The sequence below is a fragment of the Ascaphus truei genome, chromosome 4, assembly GCF_040206685.1.
Source record: "Ascaphus truei isolate aAscTru1 chromosome 4, aAscTru1.hap1, whole genome shotgun sequence".
Classification (NCBI taxonomy): Eukaryota; Metazoa; Chordata; class Amphibia; order Anura; family Ascaphidae; genus Ascaphus; species Ascaphus truei.
The window spans coordinates 72,681,058-72,703,729 of NC_134486.1; the positions used below are offsets into that span (position 1 = coordinate 72,681,058).

General features: G+C 39.1%; 1 protein-coding gene across 3 annotated transcripts in view; it reads left to right on the top strand.

Moving 5' to 3' along the window:
* The window catches only part of SLX4IP (SLX4 interacting protein), a 191,545-nt gene that overhangs the window by 150,393 nt on the left and 18,480 nt on the right, over positions 1-22,672 (top strand). For 2 of the 3 annotated variants that reach the window (XM_075596041.1, XM_075596040.1), the window contains one exon: positions 16,151-16,228. In XM_075596041.1, coding sequence (XP_075452156.1) covers positions 16,151-16,228 — 78 coding nt within the window. Of the gene's footprint in view, positions 1-9,963; positions 10,149-16,150; positions 16,229-22,672 lie in introns of those variants that run through there. The other variant, XM_075596042.1, reaches the window with a different exon arrangement.

The window sequence follows — 22,672 nt, forward strand, 5'->3', positions numbered from 1 at the left end:
CTCTCTACCCCACACTTTCTCTCTCTCCCCCACTCTCTCTCTCTCCCCCACACTCTCTCTCTCCCCCACACTCTCTCTCTCCCCCACACTCTCTCTCTCTCTCCCCCACACTCTCTCTCTCCCCAACTCTCTCTCTCCCCCACTCTCTCTCTCTCTCCCCCCCACTCTCTCTCTCCCCCACACTCTCTCACTCACTCTCTCTGGATCTGGATCTCTTATTTACCCTATATATCTTAACTGCCCTATACTACACCAAAATAACCTAAACTGCTTTCTTCCAGATCTGACTCAAGCTTCACACGGAAGACATCGGAACCCCCCCTAACCCAGAAGACAGGTACGGAACACCTCCCCTCCAATGTATAACATTGCGGGAATGACGGTACCTGGACATTGAGGGACTGCGGATCAGGTAAGATCCCAGCTGGGATTGCTGCTTTAGATATTGTGAAGCGGGGGCGTCCAGACACTGGATATAGGGTGCAGGAAACTAGTCATTCACACCTGGCTTTTTTTTGTAAATCCGACATTTCCACACACACACACACACACACACATACACACGTAACCAGGACTAATTTTAGTATAATGTAATACAATAAATAAACTTATGTCAAAAACGAATGTTGTCCTTACTAGGAATTTATTAAAAAAAAAAAAAAAATTTAAGCAGGGCGGGGTTGGGGGCGGGACTAGGTGGCGAGTAGATTTTTGTGTTCGGCGAGTAGATTTTTGAGTGATTTGTCGACCACTGTATATATATATATATATATATATATATATATATATATATATATAATGGAAATCTACTATAATAGAAGTTTGATTGGAAGTACATTCTATTTTATAGAGCTTCATACATTACAAGCAAAAAATAATTTCTACTTCTTTCACCAGTTCAGTTTTATCCCATATTAGAGAAAAACGGAGAGAAAGGCAGAGCACTACATCTCCATTGATATAGGGCTTTATGCCTGAAACGCGTAGGTGCTGTTAAATGACCTATATGTCTGTGTTTTTGATCCAATAAATTCTTCTATTTTTTATCATGGGAACGTTTTCTCTGTAATACTACTTTTTTCAATGGAGATGTAGTGCTCTGCCTTTCTCTCCGGTTTTTTTTCTCTGCTACCAATCTCAAGCGGATGCACACCAAGTATCCCAGGACAAGTGGAACTGACTTCAAGACACCTACATGTGAGTTTCTTATTCATTGATGTATATATTTTTCTGGACACCAGAGTGTGTTGAATCTTCACCGTAGTGCATAATGAGATTTTTTCCAGTTAATACATTGTGTGTTTGAGACTAGTGCATCTATATCCTGTTACTGGAAGGGTACACCATTGAAGGATTTGTTTAATTCTAAGCAGCTTAAGCATTATCTACCATGTGTTTTTGAGCACCACACAAGTGTCTTTTTCTATTTCTTTTTTTATCCCATAGTAATTCTAGTGGTTATTGAACTTATTCCCCTAAAATTTGGTATTTCTTACAGAGGGGATCCTCGGGTTTTCGAGTTATTGCTTCCCGAACCTAGTCCATTGCAGAATGAAAAACAAATGTCTACTGCCAGGAAGCTGCGTTAATGTAATGAGTGCAAGCAACCAATAATAGTGCCATTGCTTATTGCCTTGTTAGCAGGCAGCTTCCGAGCAGCCATCCTGGACAAAGGTGTAAGCCCTTTTAAATCAGTTACCTTTCTTCTGCACAATTGTCTTCCCAAATATATTAGAAGTATTGCAGTATTACAGCAGGAGACCTCACAGTTTGCACAATTAGAATAGGCTAAATGTTAGGTTTGTGAGATGTGGCTGGCTACTTTAAAGTCAGGTATATAGAATAGCAGTAACTACTGTACAGTACATTTCACATTCTTCTTGCCAGATGCAATGATTTCTTTATAACATGAATACTCTGTATTCCACTCTGCAGTTAATAAATGAGAAGCTTTAGCGGTGGGCTGAGACTCAAAGTGCACATTGCAATGTCCTTATTGCCCTATTAAGTACTGTATAGTGTTGAAACATTCATTGGTTAAACAGCCACACTCTGAGCTTTAAAGAGCCATAGCTAGAATATCACCACTTCAGAGGATCGATGTTTCTAGCTCGTGCTGAAACAAAAACAGTGTAACTTAGATTGAAAGGTTTCGTTTTGGATGGTTTTTTTCTTCTTTGGACTTCTGCCCTTGGTAACTTTTTTTTTTAATGACATAGTTTACATTCTCATTTATATGCTAATTAAAAGTTATTTCCCATACATTCCATTTCAGTTCCTTAAAAGGAGTACAACTTGGCAAAGAAAGATTTAGTCACATGCTCAGTTCTGCACGGCATTTCAGGATTTCAGTTGTGGAAACTTTCACACCAGTGTATGTGAACAAACAATCTGAATAAACGACAGTATGTCAATGTATTTGTGCTGTGTTCGATAACAGAAAATATTGCAAATAATACAAATACAGTCATCTTTATTGTACAGTCTTATGCAAAGCTCTTGGATAATCATTTTGCTGTTACAAAAAGTGTAAATGCAATGCATTGGTTACCAAAAAATTATTTTCTGTGACGTCAACAGTGTGCTATATACAGTCTGACAAATGGACTCTTTGTGTTACAATAAACTATGACTGTGTTTAGCTGTAAAACATAAATTATGTGTGGTGCAAGCAGCACAACTCACAACACTAAACTCAATTATATGATGAATATGTAAATTGACCGTCACTCATATTTGACATTTTAGATCCATAGACTTACCATGTAATCTCGCTTAATTATTTTCATGTTGTTATTGTGTATTTGTTTTTCTTATTCCATCCATTGTGACCTGCAATCAAACCTACATGTAGCTTAAAAATGAATCAATCAAAGAAGCAAAGCAGATCTTCTATTCAGTCTAGAGAAGAAAAAAGGTACAGTATGACAGGAGAAACCATGGGACGTGCCTTGGAGCAAGCAACACATCCAAACCTGTTCTCTGCTTTGCAAGGCCTTACAGCAGTGAAGAGGTTTAAACATTGCAAGCATTGACCATTCCAGTTACTTGCATATTTTCCACTGTAGTGTAGATAGACCTTGTCACATAATCTTCTCAGAAGGCTTTGTAACTTGGATTAAATACAGTCCCTTGCAGAGTATATTTTTAGAAACGGATCACTTATTTCAGGTTTAACCTCCTTAGCAAATAAAATGCTTTAATGTTCTGCATCAACTATTGGTTGTTGCAATTCATTTAACTCTTATTAGTGATATGCAATGTGTTTTTTTCATATGTACAGTAAATGGAAGGGAAGGGGGGGGTTAATTCCCACTTGTGATGCTAACCAGGAGTAGGCAATGTTTGATCATGATATAAAAATATAAACATCTTCATAGCATAGGACAGTTCATAAGACTCAGGATTCCAGATAGTCCAATGTTAAACACACTCCCATAGATTATGCCACTAGCCATATAGGTAAGTCTTATGTGGTGGTCTAGGTAACCGTGTGTGCGACTGATCACATAAATGAAGTAAATGGATTACTCACTGCTGACATTGGGGATATCCTGGTCCTGTCCTGCGTGCTCCTACCAAGGAACGATTATTAGTGATATGCAATGTGTTTTTTTCATATGTACAGTAAAGGAAAAACACTGAAACAAGTTGTGTATATTGTACAAATTATTTTGAGAATGAAAAAGGTGATAAAGAAAACTAGGACATCAAGGAATATGCAGGTCAATAGCTTTAGTTAGCTGGATTATATATATATATATATATATATATATATATATATATATATATATATATATGTTAAAATATATATATCACCCAATGGTGTGTGTGTGTATATGTATATATATATATATATATATATATATATATATATATATATATATATATATACACACACACACACACACACACACACACACACACACACCATTGGGTGTTGTGTGTGTATATATATATATATATATATATATATATATATATATATATATATATATATTTTTTTTTTTTGGGGGGTGCAACATACCTTATTAGGTCTGTTCTTTGGTTTTGGAGAAGACTTTACTGGATGCTGCAACAGAGTTAAGCAGGTGCCAGATTTTTCTGGGAAGCAAACACCTGCCAGGCAACTCCAGATAACTCTGCTGCTCAGAGGCATTTTCCCAGGCTCCCAAATGAATGGTCACTAATAGCCGTGGGAGAGGGCTTTCCACTGTTATACACTGTACCACAGACTCTTTTTGGCAGCCTTATGGAAGATCGAGTCAACTTGGCTGTGACTCCACTGGAAAACAAGTGTTGCTGGATAGTTTTACAGTAAAAACTCAGTGTCTGATATTTCCTCTTACTGTCCTGGGACTATGAAATATAACAACCAGGGCAAATTACCACTCCCTTTAAACTATTACTCATTCAAAAACATTAAATGTTAAAGTTTTAATGCAAGCTTTCTTTAATAAAACATAGAATCTCTTTTCATCACATTTCAACATCTGCTATTCTAGCTTTGGAAGCCTTAGAAACAGTAACAGGTATATACAGTACATTTGAGAAAATAGAAGCCTTATGTTACTAGATCAAATGAAACAAAAGAAGGTTAAATATGTTACTTACAAAACATGGAAGTCGTGACCACCATTTAGAAGAAATCCTTAAAAGACACATCTTGGCAGCAAAATCTCAGTATGTTCTATACAGTATGTTCATCATACCTCCTTGTTTAAAATGTATTTAAAGTGTAATTCAGGACGCTATAGAAACATTACATTGCATTATTATCACGGATGCTAGATAGTCCTGTACCTTCATGGTTCGCTCCAGTGTAGAAATGAAGATCGAATTAAAGAAACGGTAAAAAGCAAAATCTGATGTTTCCGTTGACCACCAGTTTTCCCACTGAATTCTTTATTCTCTAATCTGAGGGCTCTTCCTGATATGCATAGGAGGGACCAGGTAGTCTTTCTCCTGAGGCAAGTTCCACAAACTGCACCGCCCACCCCAATTTATAGAACCAAGGCAAAACAATCATGGAACTTTTAACTGTATTTGTATGTCGGTGGGACTTGCCCCCCGCCCCAACACAATCTCTACTCTCTCACACACACTACCCCCACACACATTCCACCCTCTCTCCTCCCCACACACACTTCACCCTCTCTCCCCCATTTTTCTCCCCCACAAACACCCCTCTTGCCCCATTATCTCCCTCCCCTCATTCTCTCTCCCCGCCCTCCTCATTCTCTGTTCTCTGTCCCATCCCCCCTTCCCCCCTATTCTCTCCCCCTTATTCTTTCCATCCATCTCTCTCCCCTCCATTCATTCACCCCCCTCTATTCATCCATCTCTCAAACCCCCTCTTCCATCCATCACCCCCTCCATCATCACCCCCTCCTTCATCCATCATCCCTCTCCTCCATCCGTCATCCTGCTCCTCCATCCATCACCCCCCTCCTCCATCCATCACCCCCTTCCTCTATCCATCTCTCACCCTCTCCTCCATCCATCTCTCACCCCCATCCATCTCTCACCCCACTCCTCCATCCATCTCTTACCCCCCTCCTCCATCAATCTCTCACCTCCCTCCTCCATCCATCTCTCACGTCCCCCTCCTCCATCTATCTCTCTCCCTCCCTCCTCCATCTCTCAGTGCCCCTCTTCAATCCATCTCTTCCAATTCTCCCATCCCACCAATCTAAAAGTGCCCAGTCTCCAGCTCCTAGCTGTGGAGTGGCAGATGGCACCAGAAGTTGTAACTGACTTCTGGGTCAGACTGCTGGGATAGGGCGCCCTCCTCTGCCACCGCTAACCTCAGCCTTCTTCTGCCACCACCATCCTTCTCCACCCGTCACTGCTTGCCTGACCTGTGCCCCATAAGCTGCTGGGCCCCCCCTCGTTTCGCCTCTGCTTGCTTTTTAGAGATCTGCATGAAGGAGATAACCTTAACCCTTTGGGCGCCCCAAGACATAGCCACTAGGTCATGGGATCTGGCTCTCCAGGCGCCCCATGAGGTAGTCTGTACAGCATGCCCTTAGGGTGCTCCTTTTCTAGGGTGATCTGTAATGCAGGGAAATGGAAAAGGAGGACTCTTCCGTTTTTGGGTTAAGGGACACCACGATCACATGACTGGTTTGCCAAAGGTGCCGCGGCCCCTCTTGCAGCCAAAGAGTTAAGGGACTAATTCATTAATTGATATCAACCACATCCCGAACCTCCCTCCTAGAGAACAATTGCTATACTGTACCTCTAAACACACCATTGCTTAACCTCCCTTTGTTCCCAACCTAGTTAAGATATCGTCTTTAAAAAAAATTGTATATCTAATCAACCCTCAAATAGTCAAATTCCCTTTAAAGCATTAGGCTCCGGGGAGAGCTCATTTTTAACCTCCCAGAAAGTTAATATTTCAAACACTTATCTCCTGAACTGAGCATCAGATTTGAGAAATAAAAACTGTGTTGCAAAAGGCAAGAATATATTTCTTAAAGTTGGCAAACAAATTAAATACAAACTAAACGGCAATTAGTACGAACTGCTGCTTTAATATTTCTGGGGTTTTTCACCAGTCCTGTATTATTGTAAAAGGAAATGTTGATCAACTATTGTACAGGTGGTCTTTAATACTCCCTCTGTTAGACCGTATGTTTCCAGAGTTTTCACCCTGCTGTTTGTGTATTGTGGGGGTATTGTGTGTGTGTGTGTGTGTGTTGTGAGGGAGGGGGGTATTGTGCATGTGTGTTGAGGGGAAGAAAGAGGAACAGATGGGGAGCAAGATAGGAAGAGTGAGACAGAGTGGAGGGGGGGGAACAGTGGGTGAAGGAGAGAGAGGGGAGAGAGACAGTCTCCCTTCCCCTCTTAGGGCCACTTACCGGGATTCTGTTTCTTCTTCTCTAGAGACTTCTCTGGATGGGAAGAGAGGGGGAGAGATACCAGCGACATTTACATATTTTTAATAGGGATAGCTCAAGAAAAAAAGTGTTTGCGTGGGTTATAGTTGCTATGTATTTTATTTTTCCTGGTGCGGCCCGAATCTTGCAGTCGGACTTAAGAATTGGCCCCCAAGCTATTCTGAGTTTGACGGGCCTGTTCTAGCATTTATTTTTCTTTGAAATATGCTTTCATCCTGTCCTTTATGAAAAACCTTTTATGTATTTGATTCAATCATATTCCCCAATCCCTTCTATTCTCTTAGCTGTACATAGTAAGGTCCTTTAGTCTTTCCTAATAACTCTTATGTTGAAAATCATGCACCATCTTAGTTGCCTTTTATGCACACTCTTCAATGTATTTGCGTGCTTCCATAGATATGGTCTCCAGACATGGATACAGTACTGTAGCTGAGGTTTGCTCAGTTACCTATATCTCTGCTGAAATAGTGACTCCCAGGTCCCTTTTCTCTCTAGTAGTGGACATTATAGTGCCAATAATCCTGTATTCTGCCTTTGGATTTTTGGGACACAGGTGCGTTATCAGGAACACCTACCCCATCTCCCACCCCGATAGCACCCTTCTTCTAAGGAGGCCTACAGGTCTATTAGCAATGTGGCTGATAGGAATGTAGGCCATAAGTTAAAAAAAATAACCAGTATAAATAAACACTGTCAATAAGCAAATACTGTACACGTCAATGACCTGTGATTAACTACTTTTGTGCCATTCAGCCATCTAGTCATAAAGGGTTTAGCTAGCCCTGTATACACCTATGAGGTTAATGATAGAAATAAACAACTTGTACCATCCACAGAAACTTTCTCATTGGTCTTCATTGTCAGGGAACCCACCAAACTAATCCATAAGGGCTCATGTTGAGTGATTGCATGAAAAAAAAATTACAAATCAAAATTATTTTTAGTAAAAATAGTCACTCGGTTGCCTTTTGATGGCAAAGACAAAACAATGTTATACGTACAGTATTTTTTTTTTTTAAAGATGCTAAGAAACTGAAGCCTGAGGCCTGGTGTCATGAGTAAGAGCCACCCCCTTCCCCCCACATACCATAGCAGTGGAAGGTCAGGAGAGGACACGAGGATGGGTGTCTGATGTAAAGAAAGGAGATAAAGAAGAAATACAAGTCAAGGATATTTTTCATTGGGGCCCAACAGGATTAGGCTTTCGTTCAACCAGGCTAAATTATTTATCTTAGTGATTTTTTATTGCGTTTATTTGGGGGGCAAAGACACCAGGAAGTGGCCATTTTTGTTAGCCAAATATTCTTTATTTATTTTTTGCCCCTTGTTTATTAAGTGGTTGGGATGGACCTTTATGGATTAGTTCTGGGGGGGTTCCTAAACCAGAATCCCCAGGAAGACCTTACAGTGGATGGGGTAAGTGTTTTTTATGGGATACAGGCACACCCCGCATTAACGTACGCAATGGGACCGGAGCATGTATGTAAAGCGAAAATGTACTTAAAGTGAAGCACTACCTTTTCCCCACTTATCGATGCATGTACTGTACTGCAATCGTCATATACGTGCATAACTAATGTAAATAACACATGTGTAACAGGCTCTATAGTCTCCCCGCTTGCGCACAGCTTCGGTACAGGTAGGGAGCCGGTATTGCTGTTCAGGACGTGTTGACAGGCGCATGCGCGAGCTGCTATTTGCCTATTGAGCGATATGTCCTTACTCGCAAGTGTACTTAAAGTGAGTGTCCTTAAACCGGGGTATGCCTGTACATGGTCCAACATCCATATTACCCACATTTGGATGCTAGGCCTGTATGCCTTTTTAGTTAGGGGTGTGTTTGATGGGGTAAGGTTGGAGATGGGGATGTGTATTAAGGTTAGAGGATCAGGTGGGAAGAAGGGAGTTTACACTGTGTATGCTATAGCAATGCTTTATTACCTTCTTTTGTATGCAAGGGGTAAGTATGAAAGCGTGCATTGTGCATTCTTCATGACCATGTGGTTACTAAAGGGTAAATTGATCAAGCCATTCCTTATCAAACTTGCCAAATATTTTTTGAAATGCAATATACAGTATACCTATATCATTAGGGGAAGGCAGTGTGGGACTTCCAGAGCGCCCATTTCAAGCAGGCAGTCTGGAAGACACCTTCTGGGCGTGGCAGTGTTGCTATTGCTTAGTAATATAGTCGTATTAAAATTGGCTTTTTGAATGTAAGTCAGTGCTATGTTTGTTATGCCATCATGTGGGGGGCCAGACTCGGCGACTGGAAGTCGGGCGCAACTTCCGTGACCAGCCAGACCTCTTGCTTTGCTGGGCATATGCAGAATGATGTGCAATTGCTCCCTCCCCCCCCCCCCCTCCATAGTTTAACCAATCTTACCCTCAAAGGGGCCTGTATTGTCTTTATTCTTGACTTTTCATAGAATCCTATTCCATTGAACAGTATGTCAAATTTAATGAAGTACTAAATAGCATTCAACATTCCCTCTGTTGGACAATATGTTTCCAGAGTTCTCCCCCATCTGTTTGTTTGCAGTGTGGCCCCCCAAGTTCTATGCTGCATGACGTAAGGGTTATCTGCCCAATAAATTAAACCCTTTTGGGGGAAAGTACTGTGTGCAACTTAATCTTAAAATTACTCATTCTACCCACACGAAAGAGCCTTAGGTAGCCAACGTACTAAGCAACTTTTCTCTGATGTACCCAAATCCAATTGTGAGCACATTCACATGTCTTAGACAGGTCTGCAACCCTGCCTTTCACCATTATCACCTAGCATACAGTGCTCCCACTGCAGCAAGGGATTCTGGAAAATGACATGCAAATGAGCACACAATGTGTCACCTGATCGAAGTCCTAAAATACTCGCATCAAAAGTATTAAATGTGTAATTGGACTATATTACTTCAAAGTTCTAGTAGCTGTACTGGTCCTGGAGAAGTGAAGGTTTGTTGCAGTTTAGTGGACCCGCATGAGAGTATTTAATAAAGGAAATTATAGTGTCAGTACATAGGTATATACGTACGTATATGTAACGGTACATATTATAGTACAATAACCATGTGCAATTTTGAAAGCTCTGAAGACTTTAATTTTATCTCCTGTATGAACCTAGGTTTGTCCACTAAAAGGTATCACAACCTGAAACGAGTTTGAACCATACAGTATGAGTCATGAAATATAGAGCATATTACTATCCAGAGCATATGAAAATGATCAGCCTTTTACAGCCACTTGGTGAGTTGAATTAGTAAATTTGCCCACCCAAATTGTTGTAGTTTTGGCAGTCACAACACTTTCATAATCAGGGCTATACGTAGTGTTAGTATTCTCTCAGCAAACTGTGCATTGAGTTTTAGTCTGTTTTAGTTGGAATTACAGGCTCTCGTTTTCTGTTTGTTAGTTTAATCTAATTTTTGGACGACTTTCAAACAGTTCTACATAACACTTGTAGACCATGTTGGAAATGAATTTTGGTTGCGGAACATGCATCTAATCTTTTTATTGATGATTTTACCAGGGCGATTTCATGGACGCTTGTAAACTTCATACTGGAAACTTGCGACCCGGAGTTTTCCCACTTGCTATCGCTCCAAACCTATATATTTAAAGATGTTTAACTTGATGATTTTTTATTTATTTTTTTTCCAGTATTTCTGACATCACTTTCACCTGTATATTTTCTCTAGCTTTTTTTTTGTTAAACTTTTGATGGAAGTCATTGTCTAATTAGCGCGGTCTTGTATATGACCTTTCTTTTACGGGCTTGCTACCAAAAGAACAGTGTGTAACCATGTCCGGGGGGGGGCCCAGTTTCATGCATTGGGCTTGCAATAAAGGGATACCTCCCACCTGTGTACAGTATCTACTCATTGTATCAGGTACCAGTTGGGGGAAGTCGGAGCTGTAGTTTCAAAACGTTTGAACCAAGGCCGAGTTTTAAAAAACAAACATTTTCAGATTTATTACAACAGTGACGGCATTCAAAAATACCACATTGTTTTTAAAATCATAATTTTTTAATTATTAAATAAAATGATTGAGTATTGGGGGGGCTGAATAAATTCTCTGTGCCAGCATATGTTGCTGCATGTTCTTTTTGGTGTGGGAGGTTGTTGTTTTGATACCTGAGGCACAGTGAAATCAATTGCCCCACGGTCACAAAGAGGTGGCATGTGGCGTCCTGAGGTCACTGCTGTAAATCATTAGGTTTCTGCTTCTCGTCATAGCAGCAAATCGCATCCGGAATTAAAATTCCATTTTGATAGTATTGTTACCGGGGGGTCTCCCAGAGCTGAAAACCCCCAGAGAGTTGCCGGTGCACTTTCTGTATCTTCAAACACAGTGGCCATTCAATAGGAATCTGTTGCAGCTTCTGATAGCCATTTTGAATCACCCAGGAGGGAGAGAATACACCGGCACCTAAAACTGTAAGCATCTTGGGAACCCGGAGCTGGAAATAGTTCAGTTCAACTATAGAGGAATCCCCAGGCCATATACTGTAAAAATTCAATTAGAGTAGCCGGAATTGCTACTTTAAAATATGTGCATGCATGTTGTGATGGCCGTATAACTGGACACTGAACATATGTGTGACCCTTAAACCCTTCATATAATTTAGTATTTTCATAGGCATCCTTAGTCTATAAAACTAGCCAATCCATGTTCACCTGTTTTTTAATTCATATTTTGAAACTTTTATTATATTGTAATAACATGGATTCATCTTATCAGTACTTAGAGAACCAACAATGCCTATTGATTTCTATTGGTGGTGTACCTGGAGAGGGGTTTTGCTCCTATTTTGGTTGGCCAGTTCATAAACCTCTTACTCCAGTCAAGATTGTGGTTACAGGCAATATGTATTCGATCAAACAATTAAATGCTTGGCCAGTAATTTTTCTGCTATTTCTGCATGCTCAGTTTGACTTTAAGACAATTGAAGAGTAATGCCATGTTTTAGTCTGTATATAGTCAGAAGATTGGATCCCTTTGCATTATGACAAATTCTGCCTGAAAGACGGCGTCTGTCTAAACTCAACCATTTGCTACTGTAAAGTCTTTGTTCTGCTGTTTTTTTTCCTTGAATACACAGACAATGAATCATTTTTGACGTAAAATAAGTACTTGATTTGGGGGGGAAAAAGAGGTCCTATACAGATCAGGAAGTTAGTTAAATTGTTAATTACATCCCTAGATTTTTCTTCACAAGTTATTTCATTTCTATGATTATTAAAAAATATCATTCAGTCAATTAAAAGTTTCCGCTTCCAGTTCATTTACTTCTTATCCTTAAAAGTTAAATACGCATTTATTTCTAAAATAACACTAAAACACTGAACCAAATAAGTGAGCATAAAGGTTTTTTTTATAAATATTTTTGGTGTTCTAAAACGTACATCTTTGACTTATGTTTAATAACTTATTGGTCTCGCAAATAGATTTCATTTCATAGCAGCCCACTGGAAGAACTAGTGGCCTGTAGTGTGTTATACCGGTTTCAATGCTTATGAATTAAAGTTGCCATTAAATATATAATCTGAACTCTCCCAGTGAAGCCATAACAACAGGTCCCCTTTCCTGCTGATGACATTTATAAAAGGACTTCAGTGTGTATATATATATAATTTTAAATCAGTTCTGTAGTATTAGATAATACTTTTATTACTATTATTATTATTCAACTCTTAATGCCATTTTTAATGCGTTTTAAAGCATTCTTTGATTTCTATAGCAGGCTTTAGCCCACCTCCCCGCAGTGCAAGATTTTTGCAACTCTCCTGTTTGGGATAATTTGTTGCCAATATTCACAACAGGTTGAGCTGCAAACTGTAACAATATATAATGTTACCTTAAGGCCGTGATGATAGTGTGTGAGCCGCAAACAAAAGGCCCTACCCCTATGAGCAAGAAGGTTGTAAGAATGCTCAATTTACACTATTTAAATCACAATACTTATAATTTAAAATTCACAATTCATTCACATGCACATCATATTAGTTTCCTGGACCTCCAATTATTTGTTGATATAAATGGTGTTATACAGACTGATGTGTTCCGGAAAAAGAATTCCAGAAACACATTTCTAAGGGCGGACAGCTGCCACCCCAGAGCAGTGATCAGGGGGATACCGAAGGGACAGTTCCTCAGGCTGAGATGGAATTTTTCCACCTTAGAGTGTTTCCTTTCTCAGTCTGAGGAACTGGCCCAGCGATTTTTGGATAGAGGCTATCCAGTGGGGGGCCTGAATGAGGCTTTCCAGATAGCACTCCATACTGACAGATCCTTATTACTTCAGGGCAATATAGCACCATTACATACTGACTTGAAGAAGATTGGGAAAAAAGCCAAGAATAAACTGCCGAACAACTCACCCATGTTCATCTCCCAATTTAACAGACATAGCAATAGTGTTAAAACTATTGTAAAAAAACATTGGGGGATCTTGGAGATGGATCCAAACCTTAGTAAACACATTGAGCATGGTCCTCAGTTTGTCTTTAGGCGGGCTAAAACTATTGGCTCATACATTTCTCCTAGCGATTTCACTTCATTTGACATTAAACAAGAATCCTTTGTAACCAAGGGCTCTTTTCGATGTGGAACATGCATTATTTGTAGATATATGAAACCTTCAACCTTTTTTCTCCCCAGTTTACATCAATTAAATAATAATAATAGTGATAAAAAATATCAAATTAAAAGTTTTATCAATTGTAATAGTCAATATATAATATATTTGATAACTTGTGGATGCAAAAAGAGATATATAGGGAGAACAACCAGGGCATTAAAGATTAGAATTCAAGCGCACCTTAGATTAATCAGGAAAAAAGATTTGAACCACCCAGTGTCAAAACACTTTACAGAATGTGGTCAAGGTGGGGTTAGCAATTTTTCCTTTATGGGGATTGAATCGATGCACCAACATAAAAGAGGAGGTGATCATGTCAATCTGCTTGACCGGAGGGAGGCGTATTGGATCTTCATGCTCAAAACGCGCTTCCCTCCAGGTATAAATGTAGATTGGAGTCTAAGTCATTTTTTGAAATAACAACAGTTATGACTTATACAATAGTATATCCTCGCCCCTCTATGTGCATGTTCTGATCTCCCCTTTATCCTTCTTCTTGTAGCTGTTATATTTATAAGTGTATGTTTCTCTAAAATATCCTTTGTGATCTCCTTATAAGGGGGCGAATAACTACATTTACAAGGGTACATTTATAAGGGTTGTTTCCTGTCACTCCTGTCCATACAGCGTTACCCAATGGACTATTCCATATTATCATATGTCTTGTACTCTGATGAATTTCTTCATACATATCTCTATGGTTACATTATATAAATTCCATGGTTATATGAATTAATATCACTTAAATGGTTGATCTATGCAGTGTCATTTTTACAATATTTTCTCTATAAGTAATCATCATCATTTGCACATATTTTTTAACTACACATTTTTCCTATTTTGATATATTAGTTATTTATTTATTGTAATATTTCATATAAAGTATTTGTATTTTTTCTTGTTTTTAAATTTGTCTTGTGTCCCCCCTTATGGGTTAAATGTTTTGCAGATGCACATCTTTTTTTCATCTTTTTTTCTTTATTGTGTCAATTTTGTTTTAATTTCCCTTTGGGAAGTTATTTAATCATTATTGCACTATTGCAGGTTGTCCCCTTCACACCCTTCATGTAATTTTGGAGAAGGTGGTAGTATTTTGTTAGTTACAGCTAAACCTGTATTTCTTTTGAGTTTTTCTCCTTTATGTCACCTATGATGATCCGTAGCTGCTAATTTAGCACTCACGTTATACCTCCCCATGACGCGCATGCGCGGGGAGATTGCGTGATGACGTCATGACGCAATTTTGGCGCGAAATGGAGACGGATCAGTTAGGTATTTAAAGATGTGCTTTTGCAGTAGTTCTTTACTCCTTGATAAAGAACCCTAGTTCGAAATGCGTAGGAGGTGTTTTTTGTGCCTTTTACTCCAATAAAGTTTGTTATTTGGATCCCCTCCTGACTCCAGTCATCGATGGTGCTCTTTTTCTTTCGTTTTACCTACCCCTATGAGGCAGGCCATAGACCGTGTGATTTTTCAAAATACAATTGAATTAGTTTTTTCAACGCAACGGCCGCCTCACGTGAGCGGTTCAGCCAATGAACCAATACATCTTGGGCATGTTGTCCAAACCCACAGATTTGAGGAATTCTTGGACGTATTCAGAATATGCAGAAGTGAAGACTTGTTTCTTGATGTAGGAATACATTGTTGGTTCCTTGTGACCTTTATCTCCCTGTAACGCAGGCACCATAAATAAGGTTGTAACTGCAGAGACTCATTCTGCCTGCAGAAAAATTGGCTCTGTATACTGTACATTGTCAATACTATTTAGGAAAGAGTATTACCACATTATTTGTGTCATATTTGGTTCTGTTAACGTTCTCACAAATAGTTTATTCCTGAAATATTATTAGTGTTAATAATATGCATTAGGAAGTGACACAATAATATATTTTGTTTATCGTGTTGACAGAGAAATATGCCTATAGTATTTGTCCTAAAATCAAGGAACTGAATTATTCCCGTCTTTGCCCATTACGCACAGAGGCAGCTAGCACTAATCTTTTTGTAATAAGAGGTTAAGTTACATTTTTCACAAATGTATTGCTTAATATATTACTTTAATAATGCAGGCATGTACATCCGGTATGTCACTATTTTTCAACACTCCAAAGTCTTTATGAGTATTTCTCATCAATTAGAATGCTTTAGGTTAAAAAAAAAAAGACATACATAGCAAGTAACCATCCGCACACTCAGACCCAAAAGGGCGAAACAGCTATCTGTAAGTAGGTTTGCTGGCCATGCACTTATTTAGCCCAAGCTGTGCTGTAAAAAGTGTCTAAAACAGCAGTAATATGCTTAAAGTGGATAAGAAGTAAAAAGTGACGCACTATTAGTGCTTTACATGTCATTACCCAGAATCCCTGGTTGCAGTGGACGCCCTGTATACCATGCGATTATGAAGTATGGCAGGTTTGGGAACCTGTCTCAGGCATGTGCTCTTCATCATATATGCGGGAAAACTTTGCATGTTCACTAAATAACTGTCATCATTTTTATCATATCAATTTAAATGTGTTATTTCGGCAGAGAACAATTTGAAATTGGTTGCATTAATGACAGTTTTGCTTATTATAATAATTGTTACATTTCTCTTTTATAGGAAACCGATTACGTATTGCAGCCTACTTCATTAAAAGATGGGTTAATCTTCGTTGCATTGTGAAGCACCAATATCGCGGTACAGTATATGCAATACTAAAGATAATACAGTAATAACCGTTTATCAGTGTGGATTACAGGAACATGTGTTGTCTGTAGAGTGATCTGATTTTGCAATGTATGTGAGTCTTTTTACACCATAAGGTACAGATGTAACAGAGGATTGTTCTCTTGAGGGTGCAGTGTTAACACAATTCAGATTTGGAATAGGGACTCTGTACGCAATCTGCATAGCCATAAAATGTTAGAGTCTCTAGTGAGAAATATATATATATATATATATATATATATATATATATATATATATATATATATATATATAATTTTAATTTATTTATATATATATATATATATATATATATATATATATATATATATATATATATAAAATCAAAAATAAATAGACGATACCGTTCTGTGGCTAACAAAATGCTTTTTATTTGAAGCTCGGCTAATATGGTACTGATACCTCTACATGTGTGTGTATATATGTATATATGTATATATGTATATATATATATATATAGGCACTCCACTGAAAATAGTATCTTGCTGGGTGCAAGCCACTTGGGACTGGAAAACCGAAAAGATGGAAGCAGGCACTCCAGGACTTCGTTTTGCAATAAACTTTATTTATTTTCCTAACAATGTTCTGGCTCTCTACAGGAGCTTGTGTGTGTGTGTGTATTTATATATACACATATATTCACACTAGCAATGTATTCTTCTCACTTGGTTAACATACCCACATAGAAACGTGGGTTTGTAGATAAGGAACACTAATTCCATGTTATCTATCCCACAGGCTCTGTAAAACTGATGGGAATTTATTCGATTTGAAAGGGGCTGTCCTTGGTTTACAGAATAAATGTATTGAAAACAATTTACGTGTAATTCAGTTATCCCAAAACAAAAAAAAAATTCTTAATTTTTTTCTCCACATCTCCGATGAGAGCCATCATTGAAAGAGTTGGTATCCTTCTTCTGGTGTGGGGTAGACCAAGATTAAGCAATTAATTGACTGCTCCTGTGAGAACCAGTCATTCTTGCTTGCAGGAATGGGGATTGAAGCTTCGCTATTTTTTGTATTTACAGTGTGTCTTTTGATTACAGGTATGAGTCGTTTTCACTTTAAGTGTCATTGAATCTTGCCTGCTACTGTGTGTGGATTAGAGCAGAAATAAAAAATAGGCCCTCAGACTGTCATATTTCAAACATATGGTCTTCTGGAGTACAAATGTCTCCAGAAAGCAGCCACCAGAGATGGAAACTAAAATCCTAAATCAAAGGATCAATTAAATGTCCGCAATAAAATAATGGTTTCCACATTAATTATTACATGTGGAAACATAATGAAATAGAATCTTACTTTAATCAAACTAAGATGTGCCAAGTGTGTATGGATAAATATAAAGGGAAAACAATGAATGTTAATTCTGTGGCGAGAGGATCGCTGTGTATCTTGTTTATTGATACAAAGATATTAGCTGGTACTCCCTTTGTCTGCCTCTCCCAACTCCAATCCATCCAAAATGCTGCTGCCAGACTCATCTTCATCACTCACTGCTCCACTTTTGCTGCTCATCTACGCATATCCCTACATTTCCTTCCCATATTCTCTCAAATTTAATTTAAAAGACCTAGTAATGACTTTCAAAGGTCTCAACGACGACTCAACGACAACGCCGCCTCCACCCTTACATCTCAGCCCTCATCCAGAAATACATACCTAACTCCCCCTATGTTCTGCCCACAACAACCGCCTTTCCTCCCACCTCATTGCCTCCTCTCACTCCCACCTGCAAGACTTCTCCTGTGCGGCCTCCTCTCTCTGGAATTCCCTACCACGCACCATCAGACTCTCCCCCAGCTTTCAGATGTTTAAAAATTCCTAGAAAACTCACTAGCTGTACTGTGAGTATAGGGGTTCTATTGGCACAATAGTATCAGTATAGCCTGCGGTGCAGTTGCATACCCAGACAGTCTCCCTAATATACACATACAAACTCAGATTAGGGAGACTGTTAGTCACAATTAGTTACTGCGTGGGGTTGCAACTTTAAAGGTGGTGTGCTGAGAAAACATCCTGACAGGCTTCAGATTGATGTGCCTGTATGTGACTATATATTTTTTTGCAAACGCAATTTGATTCAGAAGATGCATCCTTCAGGGAGTCATATATATGAACTTTGAATATTGTAAATCAAGTTTCCCCTGAGATTGTCTTCACCCTTCAGGATATCAGCTGGACAGCACCACACATTTTATACCAAGTCTAAGCATTTTACTGACTCTGTAATATGAGTCAACATTGTTCTCATTATGACTTTCTTTACACTGAAGAAACTTAAGACCAGCCTTAGGGTAGTGTAATCAAAGGAAACGTTTTCTCAGGCTAACCGTGTGGAATTCATAACCATGTGATGTCACAGTGAAGCTAATACTTTGAAGGGGGAAGTGCTATCACTTGCATAACTAATAATAATTTACTAACAAACTGAATGTATGTTTGCTTAAAGCAGACATATATGTGTGTGTGTGTGTGTGTGTGTGTGTGTGTGTGTGTGTGTGTGTGTGTGTGTGTGTGTATATATATATATATATATATATATATATATATATATATATATATATACATGTAGAGGTATCAGTACCGTGTTAGCCGAGCTTCAATAACATGGCCGGAAGAAGAGATCAGTGTATCTCGAAAGCTCGCACAAATAAAAGCATTTCGTTAGCCACAGAACGGTATCATCTATTTATTTTTTGATTATATATATATATATATATATATATATATATATATATATATATATATATATACACACATACTCACACAGTTGTGTGAAAAAGAAAGTACACACTCTTTGAATTCTATGGTTTTACATATCAGGACATAATAACAATCATCTGTTCCTTAGCAGGTCTTACAATTAGGTAAATACAACCTCCAGATGAAGAACAACACATGACATATTACACCGTGTCATGATTTATTTAACAAAAATAAAGCCAAAATGGAGAAGCTATGTGTGAAAAACTAAGTACAACCTTACTGCTTCCATAGGAATTAAGATGCTAAGTAGCAGACAGGTGCTGATAATCAAATGCCCTTGATTAATTGATCATCTGCAAGTGTGATCACCTCTATAAAAGCCGAAGTTTTAGCAGTTTGCTGGTCTGGAGCATTCAGATGTGTGTTAACACAATGCCAAGAAGGAAAGACATCAGCAATGATCTTAGAGAAGCAATTGTTGCTGCCCATCAATCTGGGAAGGGTTATAAGGCCATTTACAAACAATTTAAAGTCCATCATTCTACCGTGAGAAAGATTATTCAAAAGTGGAAAACATTCAAGACAGTTGCCAATCTTCCCAGGAGTGGACGTCCAAGCAAATTCACCCCAAGGTCAGACCGTGCAATGCTCAGAGAAATTGCAAAAAAACCAAGAGTTACATCTCAGACTCTACAGGCCTCAGTTAGCATGTTAAATGTTAAAGTTCATGACAGTAAAATTAGAAAAAGATTGAACAAGTATGGTTTGTTTGGAAGGGTTGCCAGGAGAAAGCCCCTTCTCTCTAAAAAGAACATGGCAGCATGGCTTAGGTTTGCAAAGTTGCATCTGAACAAGCCACAAGACTTCTGGAACAATGTCCTTTGGACAGACGAGACCAAAGTGGAGATGTTTTTCCATAATGCACAGCTCCACGTTTGGCGAAAACCAAACACAGCATATCAGCACAAACACCTCATACCAACTGTCAAGCACGGTGGTGGAGGGGTGATGATTTGGGCTTGTTTTGCAGCCACAGGACCTGGGAACCATGCAGTCATTGAGTCGACCATGAACTGTATCAAAGTATTCTAGAGTCAAATGTGAGGCCATCTGTCCGACAGCTAAAGCTTGGCCGAGATTGGGTCATGCAACAGGACAATGATCCCAAGCACACCAGCAAATCTACAACAGAAGAATGGCTGAAAAAAAAAGAATCAAGGTGTTGCAATGGCCCAGTCAAAGTCCAGACCTTAACCCGATTGAAATGCTGTGGCTGGACCTTAAAAGAGCTGTACATAAACAAATGCCCACAAACCTCAATGAACTGAAGCAACGTTGTAAAGAAGAGTGGGCCAAAATTCCTCCACAATGATGTGAGAGACTGATAAAGTCATACAAAAAACGATTACTTCAAGTTATTGCTGCTAAAGGTGGTTCTACAAGCTATTGAATCATAAGGTATACTTAGTTTTTCACACATGGCTTCTCCATTTTGGCTTTATTTTTGTTAAATCATGACACGGTGTAATAAGTCATGTGTTGTTGTTCATCTGAGGATGTATTTACCTAATTTTAAGACCGGCTAAGGAACAGATGCTTGTTATTATGTAACAATCATCTGTTCCTTAGCTGGTCTTAAAATTAGGTAAATACAACCTCAGATGAACAACAACACATGACATATTACACCGTGTCATGATTTATTTAACAAAAATAAAGCCAAAATGGAGAAGCCATGTGTGAAAAACTAAGTACAGTACACCTTATGATTCAATAGCTTGTAGAACCACCTTTAGCAGCAATAACTTGAAGTAATCGTTTTCTGTATTACTTTATCAGTCTCTCACATCGTTGTGGAGGAATTTTGGCCCACTTCTTTACAACGTTGCTTCAGTTCATTGAGGTTTGCGGGCATTTGTTTATGTACAGCTCTTTTAAGGTCCAGCCACAGCATTTCAATCGGGTTGAGGTCTGGACTTTGACTGGACCTGTGAACACGCCAAAATACCTGGAAAATAGTCAAAGTATATTTAAACTTCCTCTGTCTCCTCTCCAGCAAAACCCTATGTCAGGCATTGACTTTTGGTGGGGAAAAAATACTTAAAATGTTGCAACTGCTGTTCGGATAGTTTGAATCTCTAGTTGGAATGTGCATGACTCCTGAAACTCCTGTCAGCACTTCCATGAGCTCTTTTAAATAAACAAGTTCTGTAGTATTAGCTAATACTACTTTTTTTTTTAATTCAACTCAATGCCATTTTTAATGAATTTTAATATACTGAGCATCCTTTGATTTCTATAGTAGGTTTTAACATTTCCCCAGCAGTGCAAGATCTTTGCAACACTTTCCTGTTTGTGATCATTTGTTGCCAATATTCCCAGCTGTTTGAGCTGCAAACTGAAACAATAGATAATGTTACTTTAGTAATATAAGAATACATTGTAGCTGCTGAGTTACACCGATTGAAGGATTGATTGAAATGGAAAGGCAGCCATTTAGTGAACTCTGGGAAGCAGGATCTTAGCTGATCAATTACGGGAGAACTAATCAATCGGCAGCTTAGGTAATTCTTTTCAATAAAAGATCATCAAAATCTGTGTATATGTAACACCTTGGTGCCACTTGGATTGCCTCTTTATAGGTGCAATTCCTCCCAGAACCAAAGCGAGCTCATTCCAGTGACATGTTTAAAGTGTCTCATCTGAGTAATTTATAGATTTTTTTACCCAAATCTGACACGTATAAATATATTGTATTTATTTTGTTAAAGTTACACTTGGGAGGGGTTTGACTTCCTTTGGCTGTTCCCTTTTGTGTGACGTCACTGTATGTTCAGCTAATACTTGTACAGCCAGAGTCCCACCTTCCCTTAACTTTATTTGTTCTCTGATAAGCACCGAGTGGGATAAGGACCGGGTGGGATATGGACCGGGTGGGATAAGGACAGGGTGGGATAAGGACAGGGTGGGATAAGGACAGGGTGGGATAAGGACAAGGTGGGATAAGGACCGGGGAAAAAAACACAGGGTGGGATAAGGACAGGGTGGGATAAGGACCGGGGAAATAAACACAGGGTGGAATAAGCACAGGGTGGGATAAGGACCGGGGAAATAAACACAGGGTGGGATAAGCACAGGGTGGGATAAGGACCGGGGAAATAAACACAGGGTGGAATAAGCACAGGGTGGGATAAGGACCGGGGAAATAAACACAGGGTGGGATAAGCACAGGGTGGGATAAGGACCGGGGAAATAAACACAGGGTGGAATAAGCACAGGGTGGGATAAGGACCGGGGAAATAAACACAGGGTGGGATAAGCACAGGGTGGGATAAGGACCGGGGAAATAAACACAGGGTGGGATAAGCACAGGGTGGGATAAGCACAGGGTGGGATAAGGACCGGGGAAATAAACACAGGGTGGGATAAGCACAGGGTGGGATAAGGACCGGGGAAATAAACACAGGGTGGAATAAGCACAGGGTGGGATAAGGACCGGGGAAATAAACACAGGGTGGGATAAGCACAGGGTGGGATAAGGACCGGGGAAATAAACACAGGGTGGGATAAGCACAGGGTGGGATAAGCACAGGGTGGGATAAGGACATGGTGTAATAAGCACCATTAACAATAGATTTTCTGCTAATAATTGAACAGCGAATTGTCCACTTACACATTTTTTATTAT